This window comes from Crocuta crocuta, unplaced genomic scaffold, assembly GCF_008692635.1.
Source record: "Crocuta crocuta isolate KB4526 unplaced genomic scaffold, BGI_CrCroc_1.0 scaffold279, whole genome shotgun sequence".
NCBI classification, from domain to species: domain Eukaryota; kingdom Metazoa; phylum Chordata; class Mammalia; order Carnivora; family Hyaenidae; genus Crocuta; species Crocuta crocuta.
The window spans coordinates 6,447,079-6,473,433 of NW_027551570.1; the positions used below are offsets into that span (position 1 = coordinate 6,447,079).

General features: G+C 40.8%; 1 protein-coding gene across 1 annotated transcript in view; it reads left to right on the forward strand.

The window, feature by feature from the left end:
• Positions 1-684: 684 nt before the first annotated feature.
• Positions 685-26,355, forward strand: part of LOC144220567 (collagen alpha-4(VI) chain-like) — a 128,547-nt gene continuing 102,876 nt past the window's right edge. The window contains exons 1-4 of the mRNA XM_077750876.1: positions 685-777; positions 17,225-17,313; positions 20,819-21,421; positions 24,882-25,487. Coding sequence (XP_077607002.1) covers positions 17,238-17,313; positions 20,819-21,421; positions 24,882-25,487 — 1,285 coding nt within the window. The 5' untranslated portion in view covers positions 685-777; positions 17,225-17,237. The remainder of the gene's footprint in view (positions 778-17,224; positions 17,314-20,818; positions 21,422-24,881; positions 25,488-26,355) is intronic.

The following is a 26,355-nucleotide window of genomic DNA, read 5'->3' on the forward strand; positions in this document are numbered from 1 at the left end:
CATGTATACACACACATAAAAATACTTACATATTTCTTTTGACTCCATCTTGATCCCTAATCTGGTTGGTAGGAGCTAGTTTAGAGCATCCAGGATGAATATAGATGCTTGAGCTTTACCCTGGGTGATAAATATTATCAATACAGGGAGTGTTTGTCATTGTTCAGTTCATCGATTTATCCACTCATCCATCCATCTATCCATCCATCCATTATGCCTGCTGTTTTGAGACCTAGTATGTACAAGACTCTTTGCTAGAGGATATGAGTGACTCAAAGATGAATTATGCCAGTTCTTGCTCTCAGAGGGCTCATAGTCTAGATAGTCTTTGGATGAGACTAAATGAAATAAGGATAATTAGGATTAATTTTTAGTCTAGGAATTTTTAATTAAATTTGAAAAAGGTTAGTTTCATTTATATTATTTTGAAATTATTATTATTATTATTATTACTATTTTTTGAGAATGTTCTCCCTGGTAAGTTTTTGTAATCATTTTCAAGACCAGTGTTTACGGAGTGAAGGATCCTTTTTAAATAATGGCGATAAAGCACACATGAGAACAAGCAATGCGTCAGTCACCATAAACATCGTTTTTGCTCCTCCCCTGGCCCCCCCTTCCTTTCCCCCAGGAGAGTATTAAATGCTGGAAAATCTGGTGTGTCTCTGTGCCCTTGAGCCTTCCTGTACTCTAGGGAGTTCCCAAGGCTCAAACGCTTCTTAAGGGATGAAGACAAGAAGGGGGAATTAAAAGGACAAGTCCGCAAGGTTTTGCCAGGTAGGAGGAAATTCCTTTTCCTAGGGAGAGCTGGGTAGGTGGGAACTCTAGATTGTTTCCATGTATTTTTGCAAATGCACTGCTTCTCTTTCACTTCCAGGCAGAGAGAGAGAGGGATCAACAGACCAACAGAGGAGAAAGTGATAGAGACTGAAAGAGAGATCTTGCATAGCAAAGAGATGGAGAGAAATTGAGCCAGGGACAAAGACACAGAGGGAAAAACCCAAAGAGTATCTCTGGTAGACACACAGAGAAAAAGTAACCTTTAAGATTCAGACTGTGGCAGAAGGAGATCTGTAACTCTGAACTTTTACGGAGCAGAAAGATATGACCTGTTTTCAGATTAGGCCCAGAATTTACCATCTGTGTGGAAAGGGGAAACCAATATATGGGGGCTCAACATGTGTCTCATGAATTATTTCACTGAGGCGAAGCTTTGGGAGAATTTAAACATGGAGATTAGTGTTAGAATCATAAGGCCAAGAGAGGAAGAAAACGCTAAAGATTCAGGGAATAAACAGGCTTAGTAGAGATTTAAAACTCAGGTAAAAATGACTCGAAACAATGCCAGGGGCAATTTTCAGTTAGAAATAAAGTTTTCTCCCATCTAGCTTGCCAGAATGCATATAATTCGACCGCCATTTTTCTTTCCATTTGACTACCATGCACAATTTTAAGAAACAAGTTAGATGGTTATTTATATTTTTAATGAAAAATTGCAAACATCCAGCAAAAGTTAAGGAATTCACAGGGAATACATGTATACTCCCCTCTTAGATTCACTATGAACATTTTAATATAGTTATTTTTTCACATGTCGTCCCTCTAGCCATCTGTTACCCCATCTTATTTTTAAATGCATTTTAAAGTAAATTATAAACATCAGTAAGCTCCCTAACTACATCAGCATTCATATCATTTACTAGAGTTCAAAAAAATTTATTTTTATAAAAAACTTCAAGAAAAGTTAATGTAAAATTGATCAGGTTCAGATTTTATGTGCAATTTTTTTGATCACTGGGGTTGATACCTACATATGTAAATTCACTGAACAAGCATAGGGATGGTGACAACAATTCTGGGTGACTTCTGTGGGATGGAAGAATCACGTATTGACTGAGAATTATCCCACAGGACTACAGGAGAAAAATCTAGCACCTTTTTGTTCTCTTTGGAATTGATCTTCAGAGACTAAGAAATAGGCCCAGGGAATTGCAAATGCAAAGAGGTCCTTTTATTTCAGCCCAGAGTGGGCATGCCACAGGCCTTTGAAAGTAGTCTGTCATCACATAATTCTGTCTGGTAGTTTTAGGCTCATAAGAATGGGCCTTGAAAGGCCTATGGATGCATTTATTCCATCACTCACCATGAGTAATGAAGCTCTGTCTGCATTTTTGCAGAAACAGCAAATATGGGCCATTACAGAGTCACTAAGAAGTAAAATAATGAATATTATTTACCTGATATTTTGTTCTGAAATAAAAGCACCATGAGTCCTTTTAAAAAGATCATATAGGAAATTGTTTTGCCCAAACATTCCAACCTAATCTTGTGTCTTTATGTTTGAGCAACTCACTGTATAAGAGAATTTTGGTGACTGTGAGTTTTTAAAGGTTCACCTCTGGCTGCATTCCACTCCTGCCTCCTTGGGCACGGTTACAGTTGCAGACTGGTTCCATTCTGGATTTCTCAAAGATCTTAAACCAAGACCCTTCCAGTACTATGCCTATGATCCGGTTTTACTTAATCTATAAATTTGCTAAGTGTTTAGTTTTATGCTACTTGTTCTGATTATATTTTTAATGCAAATGAATTAAAAATATAATTATAATTAAAATATAAAAGTGAACCCAGTTGGCTTCAAGTCCTCCATTTACCAAAAAATAATGGCCTAGGGAGCACCAGTCTTCCCAGGAATGGCTATAAATCTTTGTTTAGAACATTCTGTCTAAAGAACAGGAAATCATTTTTTTTTTCCCTGAACAAATGAATTTATGCAACAAATCTTTTTGGAGCACCTACTGTATGTCAGGCACTGGAGATGCATCATGGAAAACAAGATTCCTTGTAGCACTTCTATTCTAGGTGAAGGTGGGGCATGGTAACAGGTAATTAATAAAGACCATGATGAATATTCCATACAATGTTAGAAGGTGATAGGAAAAGAGGAAGAGCAGAGGAGGGTAAGGGGGATGGGTATGCTGGGACAACACGGGGAGATTGCAATTTTAAGTAGGACGGCTAAGGTGGACCACACCGAGAAGGTGATATCTGAGCAAAGACTTGAGGGAAGAAAGGGAATCAGCCATGTAGATATATATGGATATGTGTGAATATGTATTGGTAAGAGTGGATATATGCTGATATATATGATATATGGGAACATAGGGGGAAGTATGTAGATATATGGGTAACTATGGGGATATATATGGATGTATGTAGATATAAGTGGATATTTAGGAGATATGTGGATATTTGTGGATATATGTGGATATGTGTAGATGTGTGTGTGTGTATATATATACATATAGGGATATATGTGAGTATATGGGGATAGGTAGGGAAGAACATTCCAGATAGAGGAAACAATAAACAGTATGTACAAAAACCTTATGCAGTGAGTATAACTGGCTTATTTGAAGAACAGCCAGTAGGCCAAAGTGATCAGAGTCTCATGTGTCAGGGTGAGAGATGAGTCAGAGAAGACTGGGGGCCAGATTATATAGGACCTTGTATGTAGTCCATTTTGTTTTTTACTCTGAATGAAATGGAGACATTGGAAGGCTTTGAGCAGAGGTGACCAAGGATCTAAAAGGATTCCCCTGGATTTATGTTGAGAATAGACTTCAGAGAGAAAGGTTAGAAGCAGGGAGAGCCATGGAGGTTGCTGTAGTAATCAAGCAAGAGAGGTGATGGTGGCTTGAACCAGTCTATTTGCAGTAGAAATGATAAGCACAGCAGTTTCTGTGTAAACAGTTTTAAAGGTTGATCCAGCATGATTTCCTGGCAGGTTGGATGTAGGGGTGTGTGTGTGTGTGAGAGGAGTTAATGGTAACTCTATGGCTTTTGGTCCATGCTACGAGAAAGCTGCAGTAGCCATGAACTGAAAGAAATGAACAGAGGGAGGGAAGAAGGAAGGAAGGGAGAGAGAAAGAAAAAAGGGGAGCAGAAAAAGGAACTGTTCTGGGTGTCGAGCATATATTAGTGGTAAAGACAGTCCTAACAAATCCCAATAATTCATTGAAATAAATGTACAGATTTCAGAAGAAGAACAGAACATGGAGTGATTTGCCATCAAGCTTGAGTTAGGAAGGTGACAGCTGGGTTTTGAAAGATGAATAGAGCCTGCCGTGTGTGTGTGTGTGCGTGTGTGTGTGCGTGTGTGTGCGTGTGTGTGCGCGCGTGCGCGCGTGTGCACGCACACGCGCACAGGCATACTGGGGCCAAGGAGTAGTATGTGGCCTTCCAGGTAAAGTGAAGGAATAAGTGACATTCGAAATCATCGAAGCCTGAGTAGACTTGGCAAAACACACTGACTTATAATTCTATAAACTGCAGGAAGTTTTGTAGCCTAGTCAAGGCATCCTGCAATCTGTAAGGAAATATCATAAACTTTCTGAGGGACGGATAAGTTTGTGTCACTGCATTTAGTGGGTATTTTTTCAGCTCGTCCTTAAAATTTTATTATACAGCATTTCAGATATTCAAAAAAGATACAAAGAAGAGTTCAGTGGCATTTAAGTTATTTTAAGCTGAAGCCCTGGAGACCAAAGTAAAAGATTAAGCTCAAAGAACACAGACGGCTAAGATTTCATAACTTAAGATCTCAAAGAGCTTATCTCATCCGGGTGACCCCCAGCTTGCTGTCACATGTGGTACTCCACTTTCCCAGTTTAGGGAATCTTCTCTCACTACTGTAAAATGTCTGTTACTATCCAAAATCTCACTTTTGTCATAGTGTGATTATTTCCTAGACATAATGAAGTGAAAATGTAGCCAAAGCTCTCTGGTTCAAGCAGTGCATTTCTCTTGGAATAAAAATTCTGAGGCCTGGTTCTATGGTGATAAAGTATTCAATTTTTGGAATTTTGTAGATGATTGCTTGACCAAAGTGATGGCAACCTCTCAAGTTTTATAGCTTTCTACAAAGTCTTTCCTACCCCTCCCCACTACTTTATGCTGTCCTCACAATAACTCTGTCAAGTGGTGAAGGCACAGTACCATTCCCTTTAGTTCATACTAAAAGAGCTGAGGCTTAGTGAGTTCAAGAGACTTCCAAGAAGCTGTATAACAAGAATGTAGCAGGGTTGAAACTTGAACCAGAAAATTCAAAGTCAAGTTCTATGCAATTTTTTATTGCGCCATACTATACTTTATAGATTCGGAAGTAACCTTCTTAAAGGACATAAAATAAATAAGGGACAGGGTGTATGATGCCAAAGCAGATAATTGCAGAAGGCCATCTTGCCCTATTCATGACCTCCTCTTTCTGTGTTTCCTGGTGACAGGAAGTAGGGAGTAGCAGAGTGCCCTGACCGGCCCACCGTCTTTGGAAGGACCTGATCTGCTTAGTGGATTGCGGGCATTCTTCCTGAATGGAATACTTGAGAAAGATAGGGTAGTTGTTCCCAGCTCTCTGGCAAAACCAAGCTCGTGAAATGCTGGGGTGATGGAATTTATAAGCTACACATCAGTTGTGAGAGTTTGAACATTCTTTTTCCTTGGATTAAATCATTCAGCAGTTTGTCCAAACATTAAATAATGATCATAAAAGGGAAAGATTTATTAGTTTCTTTTTTAAAAAATTTTTTAATTTTTTATTTCTGAGAGAGAGAGAGACAGCGTGAGCAGGGGAGGGTTGAGAGAGAGGGAGACACAGAATCTGAAACAGGCTCCAGGCTCTGAGCTAGCCGTCAGCACAGAGCCCCACACGGGGCTCGAACCCATGAACCGTGAGATCATGACCTTAGCCGAAGTCGGATGCTTAACTGACTGAGCTACCCAGTCACCCAAGATTTATTAGTTTCAATAATGTAGCCAGCACTACAAAGATTTCTTGGACCAAGGCTCCTCTCACAGCCCAGTGAGGTAGATAAATGATCAATGGCAATATATATATGGTAAATGGTGTAGGTGATGTATGAACCAGGCACTGTGGGAAACTCGGTGAATCAGGATATGAAAGGGGCCTAAGATAGTTAAAAACTGCCCAAAAGCTGAGATTCTATTCAGTTCCAAAATTTTAAACACCTCACAAATTGTGTGCTGATCTTGCAATTACTGCGGCGGATGCGGATCCGAGTGTCAGGGCCCTACTGAACTCTGGCATTGTGTTCCTTATCACTCCCTGGAGGAATGCTCCAAGATTCTGCATCTTGTTATGTTTTCTTTTTGGGCCTAATGACACATTAATTGTCATTGAAATGTTTGACACAGCCTCCCTCAAATATTTTACAACAAAGTTGTGTATATATCCAAGCTGTCCTAAGATTTGTAAATGGGCACGGAAGCAAATGTTAATGTTTATGAAGTAGGTTAAGGCTAACCTTTCGTTTTTCTTAACTGTTAAACATGCTGTGTGGATTCTAATGTGATGTGTACAGAAGAATTCTGTGCATGTCCCTCAATTGTTTGCTTCTGGAGCTCCCTGTTGCCCAGATGTGGTATATTCCAAGACAGTTTTGTATACAGAGCCTAAAATAATCCTGTTGAAGTGACCAGAGAAATTTGAAAAAAATAAAAATAAAAGAGGACATAGCTCTTTATTATTTCAGGGAATAGAGTATAATAGAAATCAAATTGAAAAAAGAAGTGTTTAATTTTTCGCATTTGCATTGGATCTTTCATCTAAATATTTTGAAGCTTCTGCTTACCTCTCAGTCATGTATATATAAAGAAAACATTTTTAATTGATCGTCTCTTCCCTTTCCCCACTTAGTTGATAAGAGACACTTGTTTTCCTCCCTGTTGTGCTAGAGATAGTGTTGAAGGTAAATGGAACTGACATCTGCCTGCATGCTAAATGCATGGAAGAATGGTTTTCAAAGTGTGCTGATTCCACTCAGCACACACTCTCATCACTCAGACTTATTACATCAGAAACTCTGGAGATGAGATCCAGGAAGCTTGGTTTTAGCTGGTCTTCTGGATGATTCTGACTCAATGCTCAGGCTAAGAACCAGTGGCATAAAACATTAGACATGGCATCTTTTCATTTCATTTTTGAGGGGCTCATAGAAGGAGAATAGAAACCTTGAAGGGGACTCGTATATAAAGCATTGCCGGTTTAATTAAATGAAATTAAGGTAGTTTGCAGATGAGACTGAAAAACTCTACCCAGGTCCCCTCTTCTTCTTTTTAAAAAAATTTTTTAATGTTTATTTATTTTTGAGAGAAACAGAGTGTGAGCGAGGGAGGGGCAGAGAGAGAGATGGAGATGCAGAGTCCGAAGCAGGCACAGAGTCCGAATCAGCTCAGAGCCCAACATGGGGCTCGAACTCACAAGCTGTGAGATCATGACCTGAGCCACCCAGGTGTCCCCCGCATGTCCCCTCTTCTATCCCATCTTCTGAGTTCATGCATCTCAGAAAGTCAAAGACTTCTATTAGATGCAGACCCTCAGAGCTTATGCAGCACGGAAGTATGAGATCCAAGAAGGCTTAACCAGGTCCCCTGTGGTCCAAAACCTTAGCTCCCAAGCTAAGATGAGCCTTACTTGAGGGTGTCCAATACCTCTCCTGAGTCCTTGCCCATGCTGTTCCATGTCTGGAATTCCCTTTCTCCACTTGCTCACTTGTAAATTTCTGCTCATCCTTTAAGTCTCAACTCCAGCAGCATCTGCTCTTTGAAGCCTTCAGCAAGTGCAGAGGGATGCTCACCCACTGGGTTCCTCAGCACCTTGCACAGATTTCTATATAACTTTGCTCATCCCACAATATTACAATTTATCGATCTCTCCTCTGCCTCAGGGGTCCAAGTCCTCTCAGGAAAAGAATTTCTTTAATATGCCCAACATATTATCTGGTAAACAATAAACACTCAATAAAAAAGTTAGCAGATTATCACTACACTTTGTTTCTTTATATATTATTATAATTCTGCTGAACATTTGAAAATAAGTTGGCGACCTCAAGACCCTCTGCTCCATATTACCCATATTTCTTCATAACCAGAGCATTCTCTTACATGATGGCAACACAACGATCAAACTCAGGAAATGTAATATTGATACAGAATTATTATATAATATTTAGTCCGTGTTTAATTTTTACCTATTATCTCACTTTATGTCCTTTATAGCCATTTTTCCTCAATCCATGATCATGCATTGCCTTTAGTTATCATGTCTTTTTAGACTGTTTTTACCTCAGTTGGTTTCTCACCCTTTCTTTGTTTTTCATGACATTGTTTTTGGGGCACCTGGGGGGCTGAGTGGTTGGAGCAGCCCACTCTTGATTTTGACTCAGGTCATGATCCCAGGGTTGTGGGACTGAGCCCTGCATCAGGCTCTGCGTGGAGCCTGCTTAAAATTCTCTCTGTCCCTCTCTCTTTCCCGCTCATGCTTTATCTTTCTCTCTCTAAAACAAAAATAAGTAGATAAAAATAAAAATAAATACATTTGAGCAGCACAAGCCAGTTGTTTTTTAGACCATCTCTAAGTTTGGATTTGTTTGTTTCCTCACTATTAGATTTAAGTCATGGATTTTGAGGAGAACTACCATGTAACTGATGTAGAGTTTTCTCATGCATCACTTCAGGAAGTATGTGATGTTGGTTTATCCCAACATTGCTGGTTAAATTATGTCCACCATGTTTCTCTTTTTTAAAGATTTTTTTTACCTTTTGTAACTTATAAGTGATTTGTTAAGAGATGCTTTGAAACTTGTGGTAGGCAAAATCTTGTTCCTCAACATGCTTCTACCCAAAGGTTTTAGCTTCATTTGATGATTCTTTCTGGAATCAATTATTACTATGGTTGTTGGTTGCAAGGTAACTTTTTTAACTGAATGAATTAATCTTAAAAAAGATTGTTCTAGGGTCACTTGAGTGGCTCAGTCAGTGAAGTGTCAGACTCTTGGTTTCAGCTGAGGTCATGATCTCATGGGCTCATGAGTTTGATCCTGGCATCAGGCTCCACATGCTGACAATGTGGATCCTGCTTGGGATTCTTTCTCCCTCTCTCTCTGCCCCTCCTGCTTACGCTCTCTCTCACTCTCAAAATAAAATAAACATAAAAAACTAGACTGTTCTAGTTGACTATTTAACTATTTAACTTCTTTCAGCATACTTTGAGAGAAATATCTCTCTACCCCACACCCATTAGAATTATTTCCAGAAAGAATCAGTATCCTATGCTAACCCTATCTAATTGCATGCTACTTAATTGCTTTTTTTTTTTTTTTTTGGCCTCCACAATAAGCCCTACATGTTCAAAACCCGTTCAGCAGCTTAATTAGGTAGAAACATCATCAGGAAATAGTATATATAATATAGGTATTAAGTCCTTAACCTACAGTTTTCTCTTCATTAATATAAATACACATACGCGCAGCTGTAAAATGTTTATAAACTTTTGACTTTCCCATTGGATTTCTGTAAACAGCTCTGGTACTTTATTTACAAGTAACTAAAAATACTTCCCATTTCTTATGATTAATACTAATAATTAGGACATAATAGAATATGAAAATGTAGATATCCTACTTGAAGGTTTTCTATTTCATCTAACTTCATTAATCCAAGAGTTAAAAAATTACAATATTGTATTTTATTGTAACAATAGTAATCATCATCATCATATCTGAATTTATTTTCTTTTTTGTTTTGTGTATGTGTGTATGAGCAATGCCTTTTTATTTTATTTTATTTTATTTATTTTATCTTATATTTTTCTTTACAATGTTGTATTTAGATTCTAGTTAGATAACATATAGTGCAATATTGTTTTCAAGTCTAGAATCTAGTGATTCATCACTTACATATAACACCCAATGCTAAGCACAAGTGCCCTCCTTAATACCCATTACTCATTTAGTCCATTCCCCACCTTCCCTCAGTTAGTTCTCTATTGTTAATAGTCTCTTATGGTTTGTTTCCCTTTCTCTCTTTTCCACCTTCCCCTATGTTTATCTGTTTTGTTTCTTAAATTCCACATATGAGTGAAATCATGGAGTATTTGTCTTTCTTTGACTGACTAACTTCGCTTAACATAATACACTTAAGCTCCATGCTGGAGGCCGGCTCCAGCAGGTCCAGGGGTCCCTGAAGGATGGACGGTGTCGGCGAGAGAGAGAGTGAGAGAGCCCCGAGATTCTTTCTGATCACCAGGCAGGCATCTCCGTCCTGTCAGTTTTGGGGTCTTTGTTTATAGGTCAAACAGTAACATGACATCAGAAGACAGAATTTTTACAGGGGCTAATTATTTGTGATAAGATGCTTTGATCAGTGGAAGGTGTACAGAAACAGGCTTTACGAAAGTATTCTTGCAGAACCTCCCCATATTCTTGACGTCAGTCCCCCAGATTAAGATACTAACAAACTTATCTTATTTTGCGTGGGTAGGCCTCTAGATAATTTTTAATCACAAGAGGAAAAATGTATATTAGGCTTGTTGCTAAGTTGCTTGAGCAAGCCTTTTCCTTGATGCTGAATGTGCAAGCACCATGGGGGCCATACATGTGTCAGTCTTTGCATCAGGGTTTATGTTTTAGCGACTCTTATCTATCCTCATCCCAGCTGCCAGTGTAAGGGAGGGTGTTTGTGGAATGTAGGCTTTGAGGAAGGGACTGCTATGCATCACCAATTAGCAAAGATATATGTAGTAACTTATGTTCTGCCCTTATCTGTACCTTAACTTTAAATTAGACTCTTTGTCTCGGGGCCAGGCTCAATTGTCTTTGATCTGCAAGGCCCATAGGAAGAGGCTTTTGACAATCATCCACAGAGCTTTCATCTCAAAAAAACAGAAAGAGATACCAGTTTTCGTTTCTCATGGCAGGAGCTGCAAACACTGCCATTTCCTTGCTGTGACTGCCATCCAGAGAGGCCGGTGTGGCTCCCAGTAGCTCCAACCATGTCATTGCAAATGGCAAGATTTCATTCTTTATTTCTTAAATTTTTAGTGTTTATTTATTTAGTTTCGAGAGAGAAAGAAAGAGAGAGAGAGCATGAGCAGAGAAGGGGCAGAGAGAGAGGAAGAGAGAGAATCCCAAGATGGCTCCATGCTGTCAGCACAGAGCCTAATAGGGGGCTCGACTTATGAACTGAGACCATGACCTGAGCTGAGATCAAGAGTCGAATGCTTAATCAACTGAATCACCCAGGTGCCCCGAGTTAGCATTCTTTTTGATGGCTGAATAATATTCCATCACACACACACACACACACACACACACACACACATCTTCTTTTTCCATTCATCAGTTGATGGATATTTGAGTCTTTTCCATAGTTTGGCTTTTGTTGAGAATGCTTCTATAAACATCAGGGTATATGTACCACTTCGAATCTGTATGTTTGTGTCCTTTGGGTAAGTACCTAGTAGTGCAATTGTTGGATCATAGGGTAGTTCTATCTTTAACTCTTTGATGAGCTTCCATTCTCTTCTCTAGAGTGGCTGCCCTAGTTTGCATTCCCACAACAGTGGTAGAAGTTTCCCCTTTCTCCGCATCCTCACCAACACCTGTTGCTTCTTGTGTTGTTAATTTTAGCCAACCTGACAAGTGTGATATCTCATCATGGTTTTGATTCGTATTTTCCTGATGGCGAGAGATGTTGAGCATATTTTCATGTGTCTGTTAGCCATCTGGATGTCTTCTTTGGAAAAGTTTCTATTCATGCCTTCTGCACATTTCTTCACTGGATTATTTGGCTTTTGGATGTTGGGTTTGATAAGTTATTTATAGATTTTGGATACTAACCCTTTGTCAGATATGTCATTTGCAAATATCTTCTCCATTTCCATGGGCTACCTTTTAGATTTGCTGATTATTTCCTTCACTGTGCAGAAGTTTTTATTTTGATGAAGTCCCAATAGTTTACTTTTGCTTTTGTTTTCCTTGCCTTTGGTGATGTGTCTAGTAAGAAGTTGCTCTGGCTGAAGTCAAAGAGGTTGTTGCCTGTGTTCTTCTTTAGGATTTTGATGATTTCCTGTCTCATATTTAGGTCTTTCATCCATTTTGAATTTATTTTTGTGTATGGTGTGAGAAAGTGATCCAGTTTAATTCTAGTGTGTTGCTGTCCATTTTCCCCCAACACCAGCTGTTGAAGAGGCTGTCTTTTTTTGATTGGATATTCTTTCCTGCTTTGCTGAAAAATAGCTGACCATATAGTATGGAGCCATTTCTGGATTTTCTGTTTTGTTCCATTGATCTATGTGTCTGTTTTTGTGCCAATATTATACTGTCTTGATGACTAGAGCTTTGTAATATAGCTTAAAGTCTGGAATGGTGATGCCCCCAGCTATGCTTTTCTTTTTCAGGATGGCTTTGGCTATTCAGGGTCTTCAAGGTTCCATATAAATTTTAAGATTGTTTGTGCTAGCTCTGTGCAAAATGCTGGTGGTATTTTGGTAGGGATTGCATTAAATGTGTAGATTGCTTTGGGTAGTGTTGACATTATAACAATGTTTGTTCTTCCAATCCATGAGCATAGAATATTTTTCCATTTCTTTATGTCCTATTCAATTTCTTTCGTAAGAGCTCTATAGTTTTCAGAATACAGATTATATACCTCTTTGGTTAGTTTTATTCCTAGGTATCTTATTTTTTTTGGTACAATTGTAAATGGGATTGAATCCTTGATTTCTTTTTCTGCTGCTTCATTATTGGTCTATAGAGATGCAACCAATTTCTGTACATTGATTTTATATCTTGCGATTTTGCTGACTTCCTGTATTTGTTCTGGCACTTTTTGGTGGAGTCTTTCAGGTTTTCTACATAGTGTATCATATCATCGGCAAATAGTGAAAGTTTGACTTCTTCCTTGCTGATTTGGATGCCTTTTATTTCTTTTTGTTGTCTGATTACTGAGTCTAAGACTTCCAGTTAAATAGTAATGGTGAGAGTGGACATCTTTGTCTTGTAGAGGAAAGGCTCTCAGTTTTTTCCCCATCAGGCTGATATTAGCTGTGGGTCTTTTGTATATGGCTTTATGATGTTGAGGTGTGTGTGTGTGTGTGTGTGTGTGTGTGTGTGTGTGTGGTATACATATATATGTGTGTGTATATATGTTTGTATGTATATATGAAAAAGAGATAAATTGCTTTTTCTGTTTCTAAGGGAAAAAATAACAATATTTCCCCAAGAGCTGAAGCTTTATAGCACTCTATGATCAGTAGACTTGGTGCTTGTGAGGGGTTTGTGCTAGTCTTCTGGGGGAGGGGCTTGCTTTCCTGATTCTCTGGTAGACTTGCCCTAGAGGTGATGTACCAGGAGGGTGCAGAGGGGAGGTGGTGGTAGGCTTGTGTATGTGGCTCCAGCCTCTGCTTGGTGATGCTGTTTTACTCACTGAAGTTGGTTAGTGCTGATTGGGGAATGGCATGGCCCCACTCTGTTGTCCCTGGAGTGGGGATCTCACACCTGCCACTCTTCTGGAAGCCCTCACAAGAAAAGCAAGTAATGACCTCTCTTGTGTCCCTGGCTTCTGCCAGATCCCTACCTATACCCTGCTTGCATCTGAGCTGGCCACCTGCCAGGTGGCACAGTACTCCTGTGCTTTATTTCAGGCATGTGCCTGGATTTCAAAACTCCAAATTTTAGAGATCTGAGCAGCATGGACTAATGCTGATCCTCTGGGGAGGGTCTCATTGCACTGTGGTTGGTGCTGGCTTTTCCTAGAAATCAGTTGCGGGACCATGCAGCAGTTCAGAGTTTATGGTAAAGTGAAGCAGAAAGCTGACACCATGGCTCACTGCCCTCAGCCTGTGTCTCTCTTCCTATACTAGTGAACATTGATGCTCACCAACTCTTTTGCCCCCCATAGAGGCTGTGCCACCTCTCCAAAATGTACTCCAAGCAGGGGCTGTGTTTTTCTCTGGGTGACCCAGGGGTTCCTCAGAAAACACTACCCACTCCTGGGTGTCTCACTCCTTCCCCATCGCAGCACCTCTAAGCCCACCAGGTGTGACCCAGGCCATGGCGCAGACCTCCAAAACTTCAAACTCTGTGCTCCAATCTTTTTTTTTTTTTTTAATTTTTAACATTTATATATTTTAGAGAGACAGAGAGAGACAGAGAATGAGCAGGGGAGGGGCAGAGAGAGAGGGAGACACAGAATCTGAATCAGGCTCCAGGCTCCGAGCTGTCAGCCCAGAGCCCAACACAGGGCTTGAACTCACAGACCGCGAGTTCATGACCTAAGCTAAAGTCAGATGCTTAACTGACTGAGCCACCCAGGCGCCCCCTCTGTGCTCCAATCTTTAGAAGAAGTTGCAGCATCCAGCCCCTCTCCCTTTCCCAGTCCATGGTTCTGGGGAACAGTTTCTCTTGTGAAATTCCCTGCACATTGCTTTCACTCTTTCTACCTCTCTCCTTCTTTCTCTTTCACTCTTCTCTCCACGATTAGGGCTCCTTTCCCATTGCAGTACCCACAGCTCTTCTCTCCCCCAAATCAACTCTCTGCAGCTCCTACCTTCCATGATATGACAGTCTTATCACCTCTAGTTGTGCATTTTTGCTCTCTCCGTCTTCAGATTGATTTCTTGAGTTTCAAACTGATCTGATATTTATCTAGCTGTGTCTGAGGGATGAGGGCTTCATTATTCCTCTGCCATTTCAACTCCTCTCCTGTCTGAATTTATTTTGGATCATTCTTCCTGGCACTTTCAAACTCTCAAGCTCTTTACCCTCATACTGTCCTTAGTCCATTAGGATTAAGTCTATTCTTTATGGTCATGCATTCATTTGTTTGCCATGAGATGAAAGTTTATTGGGGATAGGATATTTACAGTCTTAAAGTACCTTCCTCCAAATCACTTATAAGTCTCCTTGAGGAGCCATTAGTGGGAGGTTGATTTAGAAACTGAGGAACAGGGAAATCCAATTATATCACATGTACTTATTGGAAAATTATTGGACCAATACCCTGGGAAATGTAGTAGTTGTTCCAAGCCCTTGAGAGTCATCACATAAACTTTCAAAGGTCAAGTGGATAGCTCAAGTCCACAAGGGTGAACTGGATAGCGCAAGACCACAAAGAAAATGGTCAAGCTGACAGCAGAATCAGGCCTCTGGGCTTCTTTAAAGTTTAAGGCTTCTCCCAGTGTTTTCTGTTAGCATACAGTAATAAAATAGATGTGGTTATCTCACATCCTTGAATCATTTTTAAGGAGTAAATTAAGCACGAATAGTAGAAATATGTCCTTAGGGAAGCAGAATGGCTCCACTTCCACTTTCTGGAAAGAGGATGTCAGTTGTTGGGTAGCTGGGATTTCTGGGCATCATGATATGATTTTTACATAATGTTCCAGTTAAAGGGCCTGACTGCAAAGTGATGTAGACACAATGAGACTCTCTCTTAAACTCTTTGCTGTATTCAAAGTATGCATTTAAACTTTCCTGAATTTCTTAGTGTTTCCAGTATGTAATGTTTCTCTCCCCAAATGGATTGTTCAGTTCTCTAAATGTGAAAGCAAGGTTTGTAATTGCATTATCTGCAGCATCTAATACAGTGTTTTGTACATAAACTGTGATCTTTGAAGACAAATTGGTGGATGCTAAAACTTAGGGCTTGAGCTCATATTTTTACCCAGTGGCAAATTGCTTACAGGTCTTCATTTTACATTAGTTGTGCTCTGGGGAGTTGAGTGACAGTCTGGACTTGGCAATTTTCATTGAAGGGTTGGAGTTCCTGCCATGCAGGCACCTGGAGTCAGGTTACCTGGTTCAGAACCTGACAGTCCTGGCTGTGTAGCTGCGGTATGCTACTTAACCTTTCTGGGGCCTAATGTTTTCATTTCCATCAACAAGATCAGCAGGGCCTTTTCTAGGCTTGAGGTGAGGAACCTGGAGATATTAGCATCGTAACTTACAAAGCAGTGATCAACTGAGAATGAAAATTAAATAAACTAAATGAAAAATATAAACTAAAACATATAAAACAAGTTAACTTCCTTATTAATGCACAACACAGAGTATCTTTACAGATTCTGAGTTTCAAGTTGAGGGCAATACTTTTTTACTTTTACATAGTGGGTATCCATGAAGACTTACTTCACTTAATAAGCACTTAAAGAGTGATTTCTTTTTTTTTAATTTTCAAAAAAATGTTTTATTTATATTTGAGAGAGAGAGACAGTGTGAGCAGGAGAGGGTCAGAGAGAGAGGGAGACACAGAATCTGAAGACAGGCTCCAGGCTCTGAGTTGTTAGCACAGAGCCCGACGTGGGGCTCGAATCCACGAATCGCGAGATCATGACCTGAGCCGAAGTCAGAGGCTCAACTGACAGCCACCCAGCTGCCCCAAGAGTGATTTCTATGTGTCAGGTTATAGGAAAAACGTTTTAGAGTAATGAGCTCACTTAATCCTGATTCCAAGACTATGAGGTAGATGCCATTCTCATTCCAATTTTACAAATGGGTAAAGGGACTGAGCAGTGAAGCAACTTTCCCAAGATTATTAAGCAGTGGGTCTGGGATTCAAACTCAGACTTTAAGAATCCTTACTTTCAATCTTTGGGGATGCTGAGGGCCCTGGCTAAGAATATAAAGATGAGGTATTCCTTGTTCTGGCTGAAATCTCATTCAATGTGAATGCCATGATTTTCTTATTTTTAAACACATGGACTTTCTTAGAGTCAAAAAATGGAAATGGAATTGACGACTTGATAATTTTCATGGAGGTCTTCAGAAACGAACCCAAGTTGAAGGGAAGGAAGTCTGGTGTTCTGCTTCTTCTGGGAACGTATAAAATATTTTCTGGCTAGGCTGAATTCATCAGGCAGATGTGCTCCTGCGATATTTGAATATTTCTGCATGCCACAAATGTTTATAAGGTCGTCCAGTGCTTGTATAAAAATACGAGGGAAACCATCCGGAAATGTTTATGTTCCCTGGAATGAATTTAGTGTGTGAAATGGAAGTTCAACCCATGCCCTATATGCTTTATCCTTTTATAGTCATATCGGGAAAACTTGAAACAGTAAAGTCTGAGGTATACACGCTGGGTGTTTACAAAATTCTTCCTGAGTTGGGTCAGCAAGACCATCTTCTTTGTACAATTGAAACAATGTAGCAACAATCACTTTATTCTTATCAAGTTTCTGTTGGTCTGGGGAAAGCCATGGTTATATGTATATATTATTTATAAAACATCTTTTTGAGATATAATTAACATACGGTATGGTATATGAGTATGGTATATGGTATATATAACATATAAGTATGGTATATACTCATTTTAGATGTATGAAGACATTATTTTAATTACAAGGTTTCTTTTTTTCCCCTAGGTACATATCTGGAATGGAGATTCTGAAGATATTTTGGGAATTCATCTTTCTTGCAGCTAGTTTTGGCTTCATCAAATCACAGAGAATTGGTAATGCATTGGATTTTCTAAGCCAAAAACGATGACCTCGCTGGGAACCTAGCGATAGTGATAATTCTAAAAGGAAATATTACAGGAGCTTCATAATTAATAAAAGGGAAATGCTTCTTTTCAGGAGAGCTTAGAACCTGAAGCTTTTAGTGTAAAGTGGGCACTTGAGTTTTTCAAAGCTTAACGTCAAACGTCAAAAAAATAGATGTTAAAAAAATGCCATAATTCTGAATGTATTACCAGGCTGTCAAATGGTTTTGTAAATATGGGCCTATTCTCTTTACTCTGCATTTTGCTTTATGTCTTTGGGCAGAGCTTTCTGAGGGGTAATTGTCGTCACGAGATGGATAGCTTCACTGAACACTCGTGACACCTTTGCAATTTTTTTGCAGTAATTTTAACAGATTGTTGTGACTTTTCATGATTAAAGTCTCATGAAGAGAAGATTGGTTGAGTAGCCTAAAGCCTCACTGAGACAATATTGATGCTTAAATATTTATATATAATTACACAGACTGTTATTTGTTGGGAAAAATACACAAAGCTCTCTAAAATTTCCTTCCAGCTCTGAATCCTCTCTTTGTGGACAGAGCTGTGACAATCAGTCTATTCATGTTTCAAACACCTCCTAAAATGACAAAGAATGGTGGAGGGGTTAAGAAAAGCAACAATGTATGAAAATGTAATATATCTCTTAGGTGCACGTGATGGACCAATACTTAATTTGCCTGAAAAAATTTTCTGCAACTGTGAGGTAATTCCTGATTGGAAAGATCAGGGAAATACTTTCATGGTCTGTGTTTGATCTCCTCTGAAAGAAATGTTAAGGGTGGACCCAATCTGCTGGCCATTCCTGGGGTGCTCACTGAATACTCTCTTCTCAACAGGAGTACATTCTAGGGGAAATAAAGCTTAAAGGAGAAAAGCTCATTTATTACCTACCTTTTCAGTAATCGTGACTCCATTTGACTTTCTGATGAAGATTAGGCAAACTCCTGAGACTTGGGACTCTGGAATCTAGAAGTGACAAATGGATTTAGTGTCCCTAGAGTACACCAACCTTCATCAGCTCTTCTCTGCCTAAACTCGTAGAGGGTCTTTGCCGTTCTATGTAATATGGACTTTTAATTTAATCGTTATGGCAGTCCAGAGTATGGACTGGATGTCAAGAGATCTGGTTTCTAATATTGGCCATTTGAACGGAGTTACATGAGTTACTTTGCCTTTCTCGGTTTTATTTTCTTTATCTGTGAGATGAATGAATTGGATTCATTACTCTATACTTGCATTTTTAAATACAGTGGCCACTAGCCACATATGACTATTTAAATTAAAATAAATTAAAATTCAGTAAAATTTTAAATCTGGTTTCTCATTTGTACTAGCTACATTCCAAGTGCTCAATAGTGGCTACAGTATTGCATTGCATAATCTCATAGGATTATTTCTAACAAAATTTTCTGATTCCCTTATTTGGTTTCATTAATGTTCAATATTTCCATTCTTGTAAGTGAGATCTTCTCCCTTTCTCCCTCCCTCTCTCTTTTTCTCTTTCCTAAATATTTTCTCCCTTAAATGTTTTTTGGATGACTATCCTATGCTAGACACTGAGTGATGGACAATGAAAGTTATGGTGTTTGTTTTCATGGAGCCCACAGTCTAGTTGGGGAGATTGGCATTAATTGAATAAGCACATTAATGAATGTTACATTACAAATGAAGATAAAATAACATGATTCTATGAGAATTTATTAGGAGACAGACAGAGACAGAGAGAGAGAGAGAGAGAGAAATGAAACTCAATGGAATGAAACTCAATGGAATAGTATGTTGGGGGCAATGGTAAGTGGGAATGTGGTGGGTTGAGAGCTTAGGGTAAGGAGCCTGGACCATGGAGAGCAAAGTGGAGAAGGTAGAGATAAAACTAGAGAGTACAGTGTCAGCCCAAGGCAGTATTTAAACCCTCTTCCTGGCACAAAACCAAATATAAGATGTGTTTAACCAGTGTTGGATAACCATCTCTTTTTTTTAGTCACTTGAAACTAACATCATCTTGAGCTGGTTTCTGCTTTTGTTTCTCTTCTCTCTCATCACTAATTTATGTGTTCTCCTACCATCAGCACAAATAATCACTCTGCAAGGTATGGCGGGGAAGTCACACTGGTTACCAATGGATGGGTAGGTCATAATCANCCTCTTCCTGGCACAAAACCAAATATAAGATGTGTTTAACCAGTGTTGGATAACCATCTCTTTTTTTTAGTCACTTGAAACTAACATCATCTTGAGCTGGTTTCTGCTTTTGTTTCTCTTCTCTCTCATCACTAATTTATGTGTTCTCCTACCATCAGCACAAATAATCACTCTGCAAGGTATGGCGGGGAAGTCACACTGGTTACCAATGGATGGGTAGGTCATAATCANTGGAAGGGACGGTCATCTGGTCAAACCCTTACTGTAGAAAGATGAAATCTGAGAAGCAGAAAGATTAGCGATTTGCTCAAGTCCGGCAGCCACTGGTGTCTGACCTCTTCTCTACTGGAGACCAGGGTGGGCCCAGCTAGAGCACCACTTACTCTGGCCACCACTGGGATTGTGTTTCCCAGGGTTACAACTGGGTTTGGGAAAAGTAGTAGCACAATGCAGGCTTGATTTCCAGGAGCCAAAGGACAAACGGGAGCCACACTTATGGGAATGCCATGAGTCAAACTAAAAGGGGCTGGTGGTCGCTAGGGAGTGCCAGAGATGAGAGCTGGAAAGCTGATCCTAGGTCGGGTCTCTAGAAGCAGAGCCGGGGACAAGGATTTGGTGAATGTGTTACTTTGAGGGAGTACCTTTAGGAGAAACCTATAAGGGAGTAAGAGAAGTGAGAAAGGCTGAAGGTGAAGAAGCCAAGCGAGGATGTAGCCTCAGGTAAAATGCAGCCGTGGCCTGAGCCATGGAAGATGCTGGAGCATAAATAGCGCCATGAATTATTTCAGTTAAAGCAAGGGGGCCAGGTTTGTATCCTCATGTGATCAAACATGGACCACCCAAACAGCATAACTTTCCAGGTGTTTCCAGATGTGGCTGCTCCCTTCAGCCAGGGACTGGTCTCTAGACAAAGTCTCAGAGGGGAGCAGTTAAGTGTAGCACTTGAAGCAGCTGGGCATAGATGTGCCTCCAGCAGAGGTCTAGGTGAGGTACCAACAGCATCCTCTACTGGTAGAAAAATGGTTTCTTTCATTAAGTTAAGGGATGGGTGGAGGGCCATAGTCCGAGATCTCACTGAAGGGGTCAGAGTTCTGTTAAAATGAAGTAGGCTGACAGGTGAACAAGGGTCGATGGTAGCCTTGAGGCAGCAAAGGAAGATGATGGTGTCCTTAAGCCATGCGTATTAGCTTTCGTCAAAGAGCTGTGCAGGCAGATCTACAGGGTGTGAAGACAGTGAGTGGGGAGAAATGGATTCACAGCCAGTAGCTGTCAATTTTGTGATGTTTTATCTTCAATTGACTCTCTTCCCCAGTCTGCAGGGAGGCTTCTGTGGGAGATGTTGTGTTTCTAGTGGACACCATCATCAACCCTCAACATGCCCGTGTTGTGCGGCACTTCTTGCACATCCTGGTAAACAGCTTCAATGTCAGCAGAGACACCATCCGTGTGGGGCTGGCCCAGTACGGCGATGTACCTCATTCTGAATTCCTACTTTCTGACTACAACCGCAAAGGCGATGTGTTGAAACACATTCAAGGCTTTCAGTTTAGGCCTGGGGGCCACAAGATGGGCCTGGCCCTGCAGTTCCTTCTGGATCACCACTTCCACGAAACAGCAGGGAGTCGAGCAAGCCAGGGTGTGCCTCAGGTGGCCGTAGTGATCAGCAGCAGCCCAGCGGAGGACCACGTGCAGGAAGCTGCAGAGGCCCTGAAGAGGGCAGGCATCCTACTTTATACCGTCGGCGTCAAAGATGCAGTTTTGGCGGAGCTCAGGGAGATGGCGAGCAGCCCTGCGGAGAAGTTTGCCTCCTTTGTTCCTAACTTCCCTAATCTGAGCAGTCATGCTCAGAAGCTGCGGCAACAGCTCTGTGATACTTTGGCAAAGGCAGCTCCACCCGTTAACTATGTCTTTCCAGGTACAGAGCCTTTCCCTTTCTTATTTCTGATCTAGAAGCCACAGTCAAAGCTTTATCTCTTACTCATCTCTCCCAGCATCCTTCTTATTTTTCACATGTGTGCATGCTGAGTTTTAGTATTACAGTCTCACTAAACTATCTGTACTCTATGCTCCTCTCCAATCATTGACCAGAGACTTACCAATTTTTAAAATAAATCCTGTGCACCTTACGCTGGTTCTATATATAGATGTAGTATGAGTCCATTTCAGAAGGAAGAATATTTGCTCCTAGAATGATATTGTTATGCCTAGATTAACTTATCCGTGTTGTCTGGATGGGGAGAGGAGAGGAGAGAAGAGAGGGGCAGTAGAGCCCCCAGGAAGCTTGCTTAATGTACTGATGGTGTGTTGGTATAATGTAATGGTTTGAAGAATGAATTGAAGGAAAACTAAGGTCTGGGTTCAAATAAATACCAGTTCTCTACTTTTTAACTGTGTCAGCTTGAACAAGTTACTTTCTCTCTCTGAATCTAAATTTTCTTCTTAGGATGGGAGTACCCGGCTCAGAGAGTTGTTGAAAGCATTAAATAAAACTGTGCAAGTAGAGTGCTTATCACAGCGCTCAGTCCATCAGAAGTGACAAGTGTTGTGGTGATAAGCATTTCAGTCATTACTTGTGATGACATAACTGTCATTAGCTTGGTACTTCTGTTGGTGGTGATGGGGCATAACCTTGCAGAAATCCTTTACAAATTAATTACTTAATTCTATCAGAAAGCAGAGAACTTTGAGCAGAGGAAGAGAAGCTTACTAGTGGTGTTCATCAAAATCCATAAAAGGATAGAGCCTTCATTCCTTATTCATTATTTTGGTATTTCTATATAAGACAGGTAAATGAGAAAAAGTGCTAGAGCTTTTCACCCATTTGATGCTGCAGGTGTGTGGTGGTAGTACTGCATTTGTACAATCAAATTATATACCATGCTTTTGTGTGTCACTTCAAAGCTTACAAAAAGGTTTTATATACTTAGTAGTACTAACTACCACTTGCTTGGTACTATATAGTTTGCCAAACTTATTTACATTGCCCATCTGACTGATAGATAGATACATAAAGCAATTCTTTGTTAGACACATAAGGAAGTGTACGATACATAGGGCAATTAGTATTTACTTTTATATGGATATGTAAGGAAATTGGTATCAGTTGCATTTTTCATGTGAGGCATGCCACCTAACTTGATGGCAGAGCTAGGATCTGATCTCAGGTTTGTTAGAGCAGATCCATCCCAATAGAACAATTGTCAGAGATTGTGTTCCCTAGAAGCAGAGCCTGAGGCAAGGATTTGGATATACATTATTTATTATGGAAGAGCTCCCAAAGAAGGTTGGTAAGGATGTGAGGGGTGCAGGATGGAGAGGTAGAGGAAAGAAAGGAAGAACGTGATCTCAGGTAAAAGTTCCATAGAGGGCAGTTTTAGTTTGATCCTTTTGGAGAACTCAGGAACATAAATTATGCTTCAGCTAGGCTTTCATATACTATAGGCAAGGCAGCTTCAGTAGCTGAAGAGAAGTCCTCCAAAAAGCAGTGTATGCAAATGGTAAAAAGGAATTCAAGAGGACCTGGGCAGAGCACTAATAATTGTACTACAGTAGATTATCTTATTGTATCCTCAAAACAACTCTGTGAGAGTGTGAGGGCCGGTATACAGATTTCAGTGCTGCAGAGAAGAAAATTGAGTCTCCGAAAAGTGAGTGATAAATAGGTCACAGGTCTCCTAAGTGGTGGAGCTACAATGAGATGTGTCATGGAATACAGGATATATTCCAGCTTTCTGACCTGTTTGTAGCAACACACTTGTCGAGATGAAGTTTATTACCACTGGAAAGAGGAAAACCCCTTTCTCATTTATAAAAGGATTTTTCTTCTTAATGAGATTCAAGGGATTGTCCAAATGGATTCCAAGACTGGAGGTATCAATAGAACAGGACAGAAGCCTCAGAAGATGATAGAGTGGAGGCAAGGAAAAGCTCAGGGAATGTTGTCACTTCTCTGAGCACTGTCATTTAGGGCGGCTGAGGATCATGGAGTATAGTCTGACTGGCACTGCTCTCCTTTCTGCACACCATTCAGCTCCACTGGTTCTAAGCATTTTGACTGATGACCCACAGACCCCATACATTTTGTCCTCTTTCTTGCAGCTTGCAGAGAGGCAGTCCTGGCAGACATTGTCTTCCTAGTAGACAGCTCAACCAGCATTGGACCCCAGAACTTCCAGAAAGTGAAGAACTTCCTTCACTCTGTTGTCTTGGGGCTTGACATCAGCAGTGACCAGGTCCGAGTGGGACTTGCTCAGTATAATGACAACATCTCCCCAGCCTTTCGGCTGAACCAGTACCCTCTGAAGAGTGTGGTCCTGGAGCAGATCCAGAATCTTCCCTACTGTACAGGAGGCACAAACACAGGGAGTGCCCTGGAGTTTATCAGGGCAGAGTACTTTACTGAGGCAGCTGGCAGCCGGGCTAAGGACAGGGTTCCTCAGATAGTTATCCTGGTGACAGATGGGGAGTCAAATGATGACGCCCAGGAGGCAGCTGACAAGTTAAAAGAAGATGGAGTTGTTGTGTATGTGGTAGGGGTGAGTGTGCAGGATGTCCAGGAACTACAAAAAATAGCCAGTGAGCCATTTGAGAAGTTTCTCGTCAACACTGAAAACTTCAACAGCCTGCAGGATTTCTCAGGAGGCATTCTGCAGACTCTGTGCTTAGCAGTGGAGGGTAAGATAAAAGGTAAGCAGCTGTGTCAAAACCCAATATTCCAACCGAGACCCCTAATTGCAGCATGAGCCAGGACGCATTGAGTGTAGTGGGAGGGCAGGAGGCGGAGCTGGCTGCCGCCACTGGAGACCACTTGGGGGACTTCCCAGGTGAAGGAACATCAGAGCTGAGGGTTGAAGGATGAATGCAGTTCTCACAGGTAGTAAAGGGCATCCCGCCCTGTGGTTCAGAGGAAGTCCCGGAGACCCGTGTGTTTGATTCTGCCTTTGCCACTTTCTCATTACGTGAGTGTCAACAAGCAGCTTCACTTCTTCACCTTAGTGTTCTCATCTGTGCAGTGAAGATAGTAATACGTGCCTACTAGGATGGTTTATGAGGATTAAATCAGGTGACGTATAAAAATTGCTAGCACAAAATAACTGCTCCGTATATGTCCATTTTGCTTGCCTCTTTCATTGGTGGAAGAACAGATAAGAGGTGCTTTAGTCTAACAAAGCAGACAACAGAGGAAGCCAACTATAAGAGGGAGAGAGCCTTGCCTCACACGGAGGAGGTGGGAGTACAATACGTACAGTGTTACATAAATATAGCACCTCTCCCTCTTATATTCCCCGTATCCTTGTATCCAATTTTCATGAGCTCTGATTTGATTTACTTTCTCCTCTATGTCTTTTCCTTCCTTCTTCTCTCTTTAATTCCAGAATTCACCCAGGCTTATGCAGATGTGGTCTTTCTCGCCGACACCTCAGAGAACACATCACAGGCGAGTTTCCAGTGGATGCAGAATTTCATCTCCAGAGTGATTGGCCTGCTGGATGTTGGCAGGGACAAGTACCAGATTGGACTGGCTCAGTATGGTGGTCAAGGTCACACTGAATTCCTGCTCAATACCTATCAGACCCAGAATGAGATGATTGCTCACATCCATGGTCACTTTTTGCTCCGGGGTGGCTCCAGGAGGACAGGCAAAGCTCTGCGATACCTTCATCAGACCTTCTTCCAGGAGGCAGCAGGAAGCCGGTTTCTCCAGGGTGTTCCCCAGTATGCAGTGGTTATGACCTCAGGCAAATCTGAAGATGAGGTCTGGGAGGCCGCACACACTTTGAGGGAGAAAGGCGTGAAAGTCATGTCTGTGGGTGCACAGGACTTTGACCGGAGAGAACTGGAGGGGATGGCAACCCCACCCCTTGTATATGAGATGCAAGGACAAGATGGAGTCAGACAGATTATGCAGAATGTGAGTGTGGTGATTCAAGGGACTGGGAAGCTCCAGTTTGGGATTGCGTCTGAGAAGGAGGCTGTAGTAGGTAAGGTTTGGTCCCTACATGTGTGAGCCACTGAGAGGTCTCAGATACTCTGGAGAAAGAGTAGAGAAGGGGGACATTCAGGATTCAGTACCNTCTCCCTCCCTCTCTCTTTTTCTCTTTCCTAAATATTTTCTCCCTTAAATGTTTTTTGGATGACTATCCTATGCTAGACACTGAGTGATGGACAATGAAAAGTTATGGTGTTTGTTTTCATGGAGCCCACAGTCTAGTTGGGGAGATTGGCATTAATTGAATAAGCACATTAATGAATGTTACATTACAAATGAAGATAAAATAACATGATTCTATGAGAATTTATTAGGAGACAGACAGAGACAGAGAGAGAGAGAGAGAGGGAAATGAAACTCAATGGAATGAAACTCAATGGAATAGTATGTTGGGGGCAATGGTAAGTGGGAATGTGGTGGGTTGAGAGCTTAGGGTAAGGAGCCTGGACCATGGAGAGCAAAGTGGAGAAGGTAGAGATAAAACTAGAGAGTACAGTGTCAGCCCAAGGCAGTATTTAAACCCTCTTCCTGGCACAAAACCAAATATAAGATGTGTTTAACCAGTGTTGGATAACCATCTCTTTTTTTTAGTCACTTGAAACTAACATCATCTTGAGCTGGTTTCTGCTTTTGTTTCTCTTCTCTCTCATCACTAATTTATGTGTTCTCCTACCATCAGCACAAATAATCACTCTGCAAGGTATGGCGGGGAAGTCACACTGGTTACCAATGGATGGGTAGGTCATANCTTTTTGTTTTTTTTTTTTTGTTTTGTCCACACAAGCACTGTGTTCAATCCGTGTGTTTACTTCTTATCACAGAAATGTAACGTTTGAGATGGAAGGGACCAGGTCATCTGG